Genomic DNA, 14,544 nt, shown 5'->3' with positions numbered 1-14,544 from the left:
TTCTCTCTTACAACACCATTCAGGCTTAAACCACTCCCCCTCAAGGTAAACATATTTCCTTATGAAATGTCGGCATCATGTATGGGAATTGCAGGTAGCAAGTTTAGGATTCCAATAAACTAACATATGGTGATAAAAACAAAATTTGATAAATGTGATGATAATTTTGTGTGTGTGCTTATTTTTTTGTGCAAGGTAAGAAATTTTCTATGTGTGAATAAGGTCCATTGTCACAGATTCAAGATCACTAATAGTAGGTAGAGTGTGCTACATCTAAAACTCTTTTGTACTGGAATCCCAGCTGAACTCCTTGTATGCTCTATGATGGCTGTAATGGCCACTGCATAAAAAAAAAAAGATTTCTTTGGCCCTGTGAACATCTGCAGACCTGTTGGAGTTTCAGCAGTTAACAGCTGTTTTTTTTTAATTTTTTTATTTTTTTTAGCAACACTGATCACTGGAATTCAAAATGTCAAATCTTCTTTTCTACTGTGAAAATTGTTTTGCCAGGTGGTCGCAGATATAAAATGTAGTGCTCAGTGCTTATTGTGGGCACATGTTTTTGATAACCAAATTCAAGTGACTGTAACCAAATGTTTTCTTATGTCATTTTTTGTGTAAACGTTGTTATCATCTCAGATATGGATAGTCATAACAATCTCAAAAATGCAGTGGTGGACCTACTCCAGTCAGGTGTACATGGCCCACTCACTGATGGAGGACGTCAGCAAAGGATAGGAATTAGAAGGGGAGGTTACTCCTTCTGTTTGTGTGCCAGATTGCTTGCATGGATTAAGGTGTTAGGATTCCCCTCCTGTGATGCCTTCTGTTTTCATTGTCTGAGTTAGGCAAATCAACCAAGTGAGTTAATTTAATTCCCTCTTTCTCTGTCTCTCTGTTTTCATCTATCACTTCTGTACTTCTGTATCTTATTTCTTTGCTTTCCTTGTTCTCTCTTGTTCTATATCTCCATCGATTACTCTACCTCTCAACACAGGTACCCACAGCCAGTCAGCAGCTATTCAGCTGAGGGAGACCCAGGGTGGAAAAAGCCACAGAGCAGAAGAGAACCTCCCAATCCATTCCAGCACTCCCACCCCACCAAATTGGACTCCACCTCCTCCAGCTCACGAGCAACTGATGGATCATGAGCAACAGAGGGGGCAACCGAATTCTGAGCCAAACCCAGGGCCAGAGGGCAAGAGGGCAATGGAGGGTCTGGAAAGTGCAGAAGGAGTAAAGGTTGGAACAAGTATAAGCAAGATTAATGGGCAAGGTAGTGGAGGTGGGGTGTCCAGCTTCTACAGGCCAACTCGCAGGGGGTCCCCAAGGCCAAGCACCCATAATCACTTCGACATCAACGAGCACCTGCCCTGGATGATTGTTCTGCTGCTCTTGCTGGTGCTGGTGGTAATCGTGGTGTGTAGTGTGAAGCGGAGCTCTCAGGTGTTGAAGAAGGGCCCAATGCAGGACCCTAGCAGCATCATGGAGAAGGCAATTCAGAAAAAACCACCTGCGCCCCTAACTCAAGTCCGAGAGAAGTGGATCTACTACTCCAATGGACAGGGTAAACCTGCTATATCTTTGATTTCAGAATGTAGTAAACTGCTTTTCCACTGAGATGGAAATACACATATCAAATCTTCAGAAGAGTATCATTGTTGGTAAATACTTCAAAGGCTATGCAACAAAAGTCTGGAATGTCCACTAACAAGTGCTAATATAAATATTGTATTTTTGTGTGATTTGGTGACATTGCTACATCTTTAGTGCTGGATATGCGAGGTCAAACCCTTAAAAAAACTACATCATGGAGTCTTACTTAGGTAAAATGTCCATTACATTGAAGATTCCCAGCACTCAGAGAAGGAATCTTACTGCAGCCATGATGTTTTTGTATTCCCAGGATTGGTTTCACAATATGCTCCACATTTGCAGCTAACATAGGAGGCTGGTGACTCTTAGTTCCTCAGCAGATATCCCAGGCTGATGGTACGATGTGCGTGTTCTGCTTGTGAACTGCGTAGAACCATCTGTCGATGTTATCAGACTGCTGTTGGTATCTGACCCAATCAATTCTACCTCACAGCACATGGTGTGTAGGGCAGTGGTTACACAAGCAAGGACATGACCCTGTTGTAGAACCAACCTGCTGTCACTATTCACCCCCAACATGTGCTCAGGTCGCCTTGCAGCTCTTAGTTCTCCAGTTTCATCTCAGTGCATCTTCATTCCCTCTTCTCTCTTGTTTACCTCCATGTTTTCAGGCTCTTCCTTTGTCATTTCTTTCCTTATTTTTAAAAAACTAATTTCCTCCGGTTCCTTTATTTTTCACTTTTGCACATTAGTCCCCCCCCCCCCCCCCCCCCCCCATCCACTGTGCCTTTATTAACTCTTCTTATCTACTTTATCTTCTTGTAGACCTGCCTTTCTGCTTGCTTTCAATTTCTTTCTCTAGATCATATCTTCACCTACTCAGAGTCCTCTCTATCTCATTTTCTTTTGTTCTTTGTTTACTTTGTTTTTCCTTTTTTCTTCAATGTGCTTTCTGTTTCCTGTCAACTCTCTGCCCACTCCCCCCTCCCCTCCACAGCTTCTCTCTGCAGCTATCAACAGGTAGAAAATATCCTTCCCACGGCACGGCTCTTGATTTCACAGTGACAAGGAAAAAGAGACTCAAACTCAGGAAACACCTTCTGCAAGTCTCATGTTTGAAAATCTGTATATACGTGGATGTAAGTGTGTGTGTATGCAAGTGTATGTGTGTTCTTTGATCAAGCTGAGCTACCCACTACCCTCTCTCTGCTCCCTCATTGACTGACCACAGAGAACTGGAACAATCTGGTTTCAGCTGCATCAGAGTTGTTGTTTGGTTGGCAAGAAACATTAGTGGGTCAATCGCGTCTCTTACAGAATGACAAAGAGATATATGGAAAGAAGGAAATGAAGAGGGAAAGTAAGATAGTGCTGGTGTTGTGTGTATGTCTGTTTGGAGGAGTTGTAGTTTTGACACAGGAAGTGTTGTACTATTGCTGGCTAACCACATTGGGGTTTCCCTGCTGTTACCTAGCAGCCCTGATACTTTGATGGGTGATATAGAGACGCAGTTAGAACAACACAAGTACATTTTACAGAGCTAACTTTGCAGCTCCCAGCTTTACCAAGTTTCAGGTCATTGTCTTGATTTAAGACAAAGCTTCACTTTTTTGTCTTATTCACATAGATATAAATGAAAACAATTGAGCAGAGGTGGACACTGGTGAAGACTAGAGCAGAGCTTTGGGCTGAACTAATATGCTTTCATAAATTTGCTGTTATATAGAGTATTTCTCCCAGTTGATAACTATGGGAGCTTCCACTGTTGGACTTAATTACTGTAGTGCTAACAGTCTGGTATAATACCAATAGTGAGGTACAGATGGAACGGTGCACACAAAGTGGGGGAGAGAGAGAGAGAAAGACCAGAGAGTTTATCTCTCAGTTTTCAGCCTGTATGAGTAAGATAGTAACACTGAATCTATCATGACTGCTGTGGCAGGCAAGACAGAGAGGACCTCAGTGCAGGACTCAGAGGCAAGAGTTAATTTAGACTTCACTTTATTGTTCAAAACTTAGGATAACCAGGCTGGTCGGGTGCCAGCTGCACAAAACCTCGAAACATACTAGAAACTCGAAACACTAAAAGCACACAGCAGGAACGCCATCATAGACACCAACACGGATGAGGACGAAAACCAAGGACAAAGACAAAAACAGAAAATAAATACACAAGGGATAATGAGGGGAGTGCCAACAGGTGGGTAGCACAGCTGAACCTAGACGAGGCGAGGGGAAGCAAAATTAAACACTAAGTACAGGGAACACGAGACTATCAAAATAAAACAGGAAGTAACTAAACATGGTACATGCAGACTTAGGGCTGGCACACAGAGGGAACCTAAACACCAAACACAAGGAAACAACGGGAAGGGAAACTAAACACGAAAAGGGGTCAAGACACTGGGATGAGACAGACACAATGAGAAAAACAGACACAGGAACACAGAGACACAGGAAGACAAGGACAAAGGGAAAAACAGAATGAAAAGCAATAGCTAAAACCAAAGACAGAATACAAAACTACAACAAACTGAAAATCTAAACAGTGAGAAAAAACAAAAAACATAACCAGAAAATACAACTAAAAGAGAACTGCACAAAATAGAACTGAAAACACTGGGCCACTGGCCCAGGACCATGTCAGAATCACAGTTAGTTCACATAAAGAATGACACAGCCTGTCGTAATCCGGTGAAATTAGTGCAAATAAGTGGATGGCTATCAGTTATACAGGTAAAATACTATTATTCCTCTTATTCCTTAAAGGAAAATTTCTTTCTTCCAGAAGTTTATATGTTGACCAAATGGCTAATGGCAACAGTAGGCTAATAAGATACATTAGCTAACTTCACAATTATAGCATTTGTACATTTATATAAAAAAAAATCTCAGTGCTTATTTATGCCCTAACGAAAATTCACTATGATTTCCTATGGTTTTTATTCAGTAACCATGGTTTTACCATGGTAAAACCATGGTTACTGTGTAAAAACCATAGGAAACCATAGTGAATTTTCATAAGCGGGTGAGCGGATTTTTAATAACCACAACTGCCTGGCAAAGTCGGAACAGGTTATTAAAGAAAGAATAAAATAACCCTACAAGCTAACACCTCAGGCTTCAGTATGCTTCAAACACTGATTTCAAACATTTTTTCTACCCTTATCTGCATAATGTCATGATGAGTGCAGGAAGCACCACTCAGCTGCTAATCATGTTTTTTCCCCCTTTGGGGCAGCTAATCAGGAAAAAGCTGGCTTAAAAAGAGGAGGCGCTAAAATGGCAGAGGGGCCCAGTTTGATACAAAGAATGACTATTTAGAACTGTGAATCATGCAGCTCTACTCTAATGAAGTCCAAGAATACAAAAAAATATATGTTTTAACCTTATGAGGTGATAATAATATTGTGTTTGCAGTTTGTCCTTATTCTGCTAAGTGACAAAACAATACCAACTAATCAAAACAAACAAACAAACAAACAACTGTTAATTGTGCCTCAGTGTTGTTTTGTTTCAAATGGATCCATGATCAGATGACATTTGACAGGAAATGATCAGGACTGAAGCAATGCTTCTCACTTTAGGGTCTCAGAACCAAAAGCCCAACTGGTGTTTAAAGTGAACAAAACAAATAAATCATCATTACCTTGACATGGCATCATGAGTACATGGTGATTACCATTATGAATGGAAGATAAACAGCACCTGCTACAGTAGACAGTCAAAATCTACAACAGCAGGTGTCTCCTAGGATTCAGTTCCTCAGTCCGTGACTATGGGCAAATCTTTTAGAAAAATGAACTTAATGAAACTCATTAAACAAATTAAAGTGAATTAAGGTTGATTTTAAATTAACCTATTTAAAGGAGACTGTGTATTTGTGCATTATGTGTGTGTGCATTCTTCTGTTTGGATGAGTAATCCAGTGCCCATGTGTATGTATTTAGGTGGAGATATATGTATGCACATGCAACCTCCAAATAGCCACTTTACACTGTTATTTACTCTCTGGAACATACAACAAAACAGCGTCTTAATACTTCCAAGGTGTGTGGCTGGCTTCCCTTCAAGGTTGTAATGCCCCTTTACTAGGGCCGTTAAAGCACTTGGGCAATAAAGGGGAAAAGAAAGGGAAACGTCAAAGCATGGATCACACACATACAGTGCTTGGCATTTGGTCAGGGCTGGCCAGGAAGTAGTGAAATGTGCTACTTCTCCACAGCAGGGGCTGAATGGTGCTCTCCAGGGCCACAGCTCAGATTTGTGTTATATATGATCTGAAAAATGTATTTATTTTTCTTAAACAAAGCTGCAGCAATCAAATTAAATTAGAGGCAATCAGGAAACTTCTTTATAAAGAGTAGCTGGACTTTGCTGTCATTCTAAAGTTATTCCAAGGTGTCTGAAATGACCTTTCAGATTGTGCCTTTGGGTTTACAGAGTAATTGGCCAGGTGTGCAAAAGTCAAAAAGAAGGCACACATCATGTGTGGCAGTCTTTGTGAACACCTACGTTTATAAATGCCTGCAAGGCAAGTCCCAAAGTGTTTGCTAATTATCCCATTCATTCATCAGGACCTGAAAGACACACAAAGAGACAAAAATGATAGCCGAAGATCAACGAAGTAAGATGCAGCCAAGAAGGTTTAATGGCTGTTTTATCTTTATTTGTAATAATCTCGAGTTAGCAACTGAGTCTGCAGGAATATATCATTCATAATGGAATATAATCTAACAGAAATGTGGCTTGTATGTATATAATTCAGATGATTAAGATTGGTTGACCTTTTTCCCAGGGCCTCCGACATGAGGCACTTTCGACTATCAACATTCTTAGTAACCTAGTATTTTTTCAGGGTACTTACTCTTTGGCACAAAAGCAAAGCTGGAGTCACGCAAAAGCTCTGTGATGGTCTTGATATATGGGCTCAGTCACATATATCTAGATACCAGTTGGTGACCATCTGGCAACCACTGGTTCCACTGGAAAAATGTGCAATCCTGACCAGCTGCAAATGGTTGCTGTGAAGTAACTTGCTAAAGCCCCATTCATGCAGGCCTAGTTTAGTTGTTGACTATCTCGTAACCATTGGTTGTTAGGGAATACATATTTTTCTCTAGAAACTGGGGTTGCCATGGGGTCGTCAACCAATCAATAGGCCTGCCACTGAGGCCTAAGGCTATGTTGTTGCTAGCTGTGCAAGCTTCAGTTAGCTATAAACAACAACAAAAGACAAAAACTGAGTGATAATCGAGTTCAGGCTTTATTAAGTCTACTGTATATGCAATGAAGGAAATACAATGTTGACGCATCAAAGACAAATTTTTCTTGCATGACCGCTCAGCCAACTGTGCAAAGAGCTGCTCCAACCTAGCTTCACTGTTCCATCTATGCCATGTGTAGTATAATAAGATTACAGCAAGCACTACACCTTAAAATTGCAACCCCCTTCTTCCCCCGTTGGGCTGGTTGCAACTGCCTGTCTAACAGCCTTTATGGCTGAAAACCTGCCTTTGCAACTCCGTTGTCATCATGAAACCCATGACACATAACAAACACACAGCTCATATCAAGACATCCACTATTTGTTTGTGGTGGTTGTAGTTGTTGCTGTGCCAACTGGCTATTACATCACTTTAGCACTCCTGTTTGTGGTACAGATGTAAATAGAAGAATGGCCTTATGTATGTAAAGTTCTCAGGGAATTCCCCAATGGTCAGGTATCTTTGGGGAGTCCCTAGAACTCTTTGGATCGAAAGTGCTTGTGACACCGCATAATGAAATTGATTTCTGTTCTTCCAGTCATCACTTGTGTCCTTTAAGATTGTAATAATGCGAAGTAATGTGGTTATGTTGCTCATACAAGGTTTGCTGCTCTCAAAACCCATCTCACATGTCTAACCAATCCAAAACAGCTGTCATATTGAGTGTGTGCATTTTTTTTTAGTGTTGGTTTACAAACAGGGAAAAGCACACGTTTTATTCCTGTAAGAGGATATCACATAAAGGCAGTTTGCGCTTGGTGTGGTTACCAGCCGTATTATTTACAATCTATATTTCCAAAGTAAGTTGCAGACTGCTGAGGAAAACATGAAGGAAAACAACATTCTACCTACCCACCGTCTTTCCTCATTAAACATCCACACCGTTAATAATGCCAAGTTCCACATCCAAACCCAGTGGGGAGTCATGTGTTAGAATATATTTCTCTGTGCAGTAACAGGGTGGGCCGGGGTAGCCTGCTCTCTGTTCAGCCTGGGATTAATTGCAGAGTAGAGTTTGAGGGGTTTGTTGCCTGGTTGGAGGCACACGGTTCCTGTTGCGCTCCCACACAGCGCATTAAACATTTCACTAATTTATTGTTTTGTGTTCCTAAATTGGAATAAACGTGAGAGGACTATGTGATGTGATTAATTCAGCAGAATGGTATTTGTAAAGACGCTGACGCACACAGCACCCTGCTTCACATCATCCTACACACAATAACAGTACTGAGGTGAGACCACTTGTTGGATCTAGTTCTTGTTTTCCCCACTTTCTAAATTCTCTCTTGAGGTTTAAGGAATTTCCTGGACCTTGTCCTGTAGCAATATTATCAGTACTCAGGGTTTACCGTATATTTGTGTTTCTGAGAAATTGAACATTCTTGCATTCTAACATTATTATGCACTAAATACTTAGATTATACTTACAGATTAAAACGCCTCAGAATTTATGTCATTGGCATTGCAATCAGGCGTGAATTGTTGCAAATTGTTCAGGTTGTGCAAAACCGTGTACTGGTCAACACATATGTGATATATTTTTATGTCTTTGAGCTGCAGCCCACTCTTGACAGAGGCGTTATCGTGGCCTAAAAGAATTTGCCTTAAAAATTCAGTCAGACTCAAAGATGAACTGACTCAATTTTGTTGTTCAAATGTCAAAAATCACTGTGATGTTATGTCTTTCATTTGTTATAAATTCAACATAGAATTTAATGTATTTAATTATATTTAACACAAAGATCCAGGAGCAACTATTCGTGAACCTCTCCTCTGTTGATGCACCTCAGCCCGGTGAACTCATTATCAGTGATGACCCTAATCTGAACCCTTACCGTTATTTTGCCAAAGTCTTGGTAATTAGGGCATAAAGAAAGTAACCACACTGATGCACATAAAAAAAACGACCCCCCCCCCAAAAAAAAAAAAAAAAAAAAAAAATTAGCTTTTCTCCAAAATATGGAGTGCCTAAAGATCAATAAGTGAACCCAGTCTATTGTATTTCCTTCCCATACAAACACATAAACACGTCTGCTGACTGACATACTAAATCATCACGAGACCTATGTAGGTCATTTAAATGTGTCCAGCTAGCTGCGGCAGTGAGGCGTGCAGAGCAGGGGGATTTCTCGTCTGTTGCTGTGTTTTATGGCCAGCGATGTGGATGAGAGTCGACAGGCTCTCGACCCAGAAGGCCAGCACGCGAGGTCCTCTGGGTGCTTCCAGCATTCATGCGAGTGTATTAATCTTGAGCAGTAGTAGGGGATTGAGTGTATGCGTGTTCTTTGTTAGTCAGGAGTTTTAAGCCCTTTGGAGCAGGGACACCTTGTAAAATGAGGTCAAATGAAGCCGGTTCTCTCACTTTTTAAAGGTTTAGTTTAGAATTAGGGCTCTGGTTTCAGGTGAGATTTAACTTTAGGGTTAATATTAAAGGTAGTTTAGGTCTAGGACTGGGGTTAGGGATTAAACAAAGAACTTTGATTGGGTAAAGGTTAAGGGTTAGGCAAAGGTTCAGGATTTCAGATGGAGAATGAGAGTAGGTGAGTTTTTCTCTGTAAACATGTGTACAGGCTTCACATGTCTGTGTATACTTGCTTCTTGGCTTGTTTGTTCTTGTGTCTCTCAGTGTGTATACATTTATTTTATGTATATGTATGTGTGAGTGTGTGTGTGTGTGTGTGTGTGTGTGTGTGTGTGTGTGTGTGTGTGTGTGTGTGTGTGTGTGTATGTCCTAAGCCTTAAAGTACCATCGCTGGCTAACATCCATTTAATCTCGCTGCTCCAGTCTCTCCAAATCATCCTGGATTTATCTCCTTTGCTATTAATCAGGGATCAACCTGATGCTTATCAAAAGTGGAAGAATTAATCCTTTGTTGATGTTGTGTTAATGGCCATGTAGTACAAGAACCTTCAGTAGGTAAAATGCAGTTTTGCTGTAACACTGACAAGCCATCTTTAATCCGCACATTTTTTTCATTATTATGCAATTCAACAAACATTATTATTGCCAGAGACTTCAATAGTCATCAATCCCACACTCACCTTGTAGCTCAAGAATCTGGCTTTCTGTAGATATAATAAAAATATATCAAATACTTTGTGGAGCCTTAAAATGGGGCCATTTTCTCTCTGCAGCCATGACTGTTGTGGCCTGTGCATGAAGAAATGTCACCGAAGAACACTGTGTCATGGTGAGATGACCAAAATTGCAGTATTTGATGCACATTATGAGAACTTGCACAAGTGGTGCACATGACATTAAAGCTTGAATAAAATCTTTGCTTAGTAATAGTTTTATATATGCATTGATATATATGCCTCACCTCAGCCCCACTCAGTCACAACAGATGACTTCCCCTCCCTGAGCCTGGTTCTGCCGGAGGTTAAAAGGGAGTTTGTCCTCCTCACTGTCACCAAGTGCTTGTTCATAGGGGGTTGTTTTGACTGTTGGGTTTTCTCTGTAATTAATGTAGGGTCTTTACTTTACAATATAACGCACCTTGGGGCGACTCTTTGTTGTGATTTGGTGCTGTATAAATAAAATGGAATTGAATTGAATGGAATAAAGCACATACAGCATCCAGAACGCTGTAACTTTTGAAATGATATTGAAGCTAGACACTGTGGGCTTTACATTCAGGGAAAAAAGGGTCAGTTATACCACACACGCACACACGCATCGGTGTTGCCTTTTCTGTGTCAAATAAAACAAGGCAGCTACTGTATATTCACCCTACAAACAGGTGAGTCAGCGTTTCGATTTCAAGCCGAGTCACTGTCAGGTCACATAACAGTGAGTGAAAGTGCAGCAGAGAGTCTGAAGACGCAGCGGTGTGTGTCATGAGGGAGACTGTGAAGTACAATGTGAGGCGTGAGGCTGTTAGAGAGAATTTACTGAGACACGCTTAGGGCGCCTCAGCCAAAACCTGCTGTATATCCATGGCAGATTGCTCCAGGAATGACAGCTGTCCGTACAGCTGTGACTGGTTGGTAAAGATTAGTTGAGTAAATCCGTTCGTGGCCATTTGTACTCTAAAAACTCCAGCTGCTCAATACTTGATAAAGATGCCTTTTCCTTAAAAGCCAGTGGCAGTTTGAAAAGAAATAGGGCGACATTGCTGAAATTTGCTAAAATATAATTACCCAATACCAATATTGTTTTCTTCTTCTAATGTGTAGAAAATTTAGAAACTCAGCTCAACAGCTGCAGCCAAATGAATCTAGAAGAATTTAATAAAGGTGCTACCTCATTCACAACAGATCAAGATCTGACCGTGCTCTTCTGCTTTCATAATTCCATCAGTTTTGCCAAGATCTCCAACACCTCTGGCTGAAATACAGCCCCAAACCATGACAGAGCCTCCACCATGTTTTACAGATGGCTGCAGACTCTCACTGCTGTACCTCTCCTGACATAATCTGTATATATTGACTATTTGAACCAAAGATTTCAAATTTGGATTCATCACTCCTTGGATACTGGCAATTTTCATGGATTCAACAAAATAGGAAGAAAAGATGTGGCTAGCAGCAGCACGCAGTTAGTAACAAAGTGCCAAAAGTTACAACTTAAAATGGGTTCTTTGCTAAGCTGTTTCACTGTAAACCCAGATTTTGATTCCACTTAAAAATATTGAGTTCATATTATTTAAAATTGCCTAGAATGTGAATATTGCTTGTTAATGCTGAGTAGACTGTACTTTTTGATGGTCTAGCTTATTGTAATCATGTGTTTGAGTTCAAACAGCTTAATATCATCAAGTTTTGCACCTGCTAAAAATCTAGTTTATACCAGTTTTAACAGACTGGATTAATGCACAGCTGCATGATGGTTAGCAGTGCTGCCTCACAGGTAGAATGCCATCTAGAAGGTCTGGTTCAATTCCGGCTTGGCCCAGGCCTCTCGCTGTTTGGAATAGTAGACATTTGGTGTTTTTGTTCACAACGCTCTCTCGTATAGTTTTTTTTATTTTTCCATTGACAAATGTTATTTGTAAATGTTAATATACCAGCATTCAGCAGGGCTGAGTTTTATCATGTTTATTTACCAAATTTAAACAGACACAGTTCAACACTGTAAAAAATATTTGTGTTACTGGGCAGCATGGTGGCGTGGTGGTTAGCACTGCTGCCTCACAGCTAGAATAACTATCTGATAGTCTGGGTTCAATTCCACCTTAGCCCAGGACTCTTGCTGTGTGGAGTTTGTATGTTCTCCCTGTGTCTGTGTGGGTTTCCTCCCACAATCTGAACATGCAGTTACTGGGGTTAGGTTAATTGGTCTCTCTAAATTGCCCACAGGCGTGAATGGTTTTTTGTGTCAGCCCTGCAACAGGCTGGTGACCTGTACGGGGTGTACCCTGCATCTTACTGCCTTGTCAGCTGGGATAGGCTCCAGCCCCCACCACCCCCACACAACCATGAAAAGGATAGGGGAATTGATTGATCAAAAGACATTTTATTTTTCATGAACTATAAAAGATAAGTTTGGTCAATTAGAACATGCAATTTAGTTCAACTGGAAATGGAGTAGTGCTTACTTAACAGGCTGAGTTAAATAAACTGTTTCATTACTTAAAAAAATTAAGGCAACAAGTTACTTTGGTTTTTTTTTAAGTAGATTAAACTTATCCGGGTTTACAGTGTTGTTATGTGATGCAACACTGGTTCATCACTTGAGTCAGGCGCCTTTTTATCCTTGAATGATTCAGAGGTCAGTGTTAAGTGGCTTAACAAACAGAAAAACATTCCTCTGAAAAGGACTGTACGGAAAGTTAGTGAAAAACCTTTGGAAGACCTTCAGAAAGCGCAGACAGACCACTTTTAAAAAAGCCTTTGAAGCAAAATATAAAGAAATGAGGGGTCAGATTTCAGGTCAGGATTCTTAGCGTATTGTCTCATTTTTAGAAGGTCTGCGTATAACTCGTTAAAGACACACATGTAATTTAGTGTGCTCTGACTAGACAAGTATTTTGTTGTGTACCCTACAACAAAACTCTTAAGTCTGATTGGAATTACTTTTCTGCCTCTGTGCTGGAATCATTTGTGGTCTTGGCATCGTTCCGCTTTCTGGAATCACAAGATCTTTCCAAAAAGGTTAGAGCTACCTCAGCTTTCCTGCACATTAAAAACAACAAGAACAGTTGAGACTGATGGAAATGTTGGGATTTAGTTCATTAGTTTCTTTTCAACTGACAATTTCTCCATATTGTCCATAAATCCTGTTGTTGTTGAAGAGACTTTATCAGTATTTTACAGCTTCAGGACTGAATGTGTTTTTGCACAATAACACAGCTTCAGATAAGGGTCACCGGTGCTAATCCCACTGACTTGTATGCTTGTTATATTTTCTACTTGTGAGAGTTGAAGAAGCTGAAATTATATGATATTTAAATGAATGTAAAGATCTTTGCAACTGAGAGAAAGAGTTGTGTGTAGAACAGTGAGAGTTCTCCATGATTTAGAAATAAAGCAGTTTGTTGTTGCATCCTGTTAGCACAGTTTACTGACCTACTGAAACCATCTGAGCCTCCTTTCCTTTTTTCTTTTTAAATAACTGATTAAATAAATGATCACTTGTATTCTCTAACTTTTCTTTCTTTTGGTGTTCAGGGGTGGATATTCTGAAGCTTGTGGCAGCCCAGGTGGGCACACAGTGGATCGACATCTATCAGTCGCTGGCTAACGCCACGGAGCGCGAGGTCGCCGCCTTCTCCAATGGCTACTCCGCTGATCACGAGAGGGCGTATGCCGCGTTGCAGCACTGGACAATCCGGGACAGCGATGCCAACCTGGCCAAGCTGATCAACGCCCTGCACCGGCAGCGCCGCATTGACGTGGTGGAAAAGATCCGCTGTGTGATGGAGGACAACCCACAGGTAGGTTTGATGGATGTGTGGGTGTTGGGGACAAACATTCTACTACCACCATGTCCTGTTTTCACTGACCTTTGCTATCTTCACATCTGGTCCATCAGCAGCTCTGTAGTACACAGTGTTCTCTGAACATTTCTTCTACTGACATCTAATCTGGGAGGACATCTTTTTGGTGTGTCCCTCTGAAGTTGGGCCTCTGAGTTACTTCACTCACACAAATTGAGCTGATGTCTAAACAACACTTGCACGTGGTGCTCTAACCTCCCCCTGCATGCTCGTTAGGATAAGTAAATTAGCGAGGAAGTGGCGTGACTTTGGATGAGATTTCTGTCTGTTTGAGGCCAGGATGGATTTCTAAAGCATTTTTCTCCCAGGACAGCACAGTCTGAAGCAAGGCCAAAGTGCCCAGCAGAGTATAAACTGCAGAGTGTGTAGCAGCTCGCTGGAGACATTTATTCTGTTATGCAGTCATTTATTATGTCTAACTAAGACATAATTGGATTGGATCAGGATGTTTTATATGTACAGAACTTGAATTAGATAGTAATGTAATTGCTTTAGGGGTTTACATCATGACAAGGATAATTTTATGAAAAATACATTGCATTGACTATAATTATTGTTTATATAATTATTCATATACATATCAGAATCAGAATCAGAATCAGAATCAGAAGGTTTTTATTGCCATATGGGTGAACAGGTTCACAGCATTAGGAAATTGCTGCGGTACTTCGTGCTTACAGAAAAAAACAAATAAGTATAAAAACTATAAGACAATATACAAGTATACAAATTGCAAATAT

General features: G+C 40.6%; 1 protein-coding gene across 3 annotated transcripts in view; it reads left to right on the top strand.

The window, feature by feature from the left end:
• Positions 1–14,544, top strand: part of tnfrsf21 (tumor necrosis factor receptor superfamily, member 21) — a 51,772-nt gene that overhangs the window by 17,829 nt on the left and 19,399 nt on the right. For all 3 annotated transcript variants that reach the window (XM_030722055.1, XM_030722054.1, XM_030722053.1), the window contains exons 3-4: positions 998–1,567; positions 13,476–13,741. In XM_030722055.1, the coding sequence (XP_030577915.1) occupies positions 998–1,567; positions 13,476–13,741 (836 nt within the window). The remainder of the gene's footprint in view (positions 1–997; positions 1,568–13,475; positions 13,742–14,544) is intronic.

The sequence above is a fragment of the Archocentrus centrarchus genome, chromosome 24 (assembly GCF_007364275.1).
Source record: "Archocentrus centrarchus isolate MPI-CPG fArcCen1 chromosome 24, fArcCen1, whole genome shotgun sequence".
NCBI lineage: Eukaryota > Metazoa > Chordata > Actinopteri > Cichliformes > Cichlidae > Archocentrus > Archocentrus centrarchus.
This window is presented reverse-complemented; position numbering and strand designations above follow the sequence as displayed.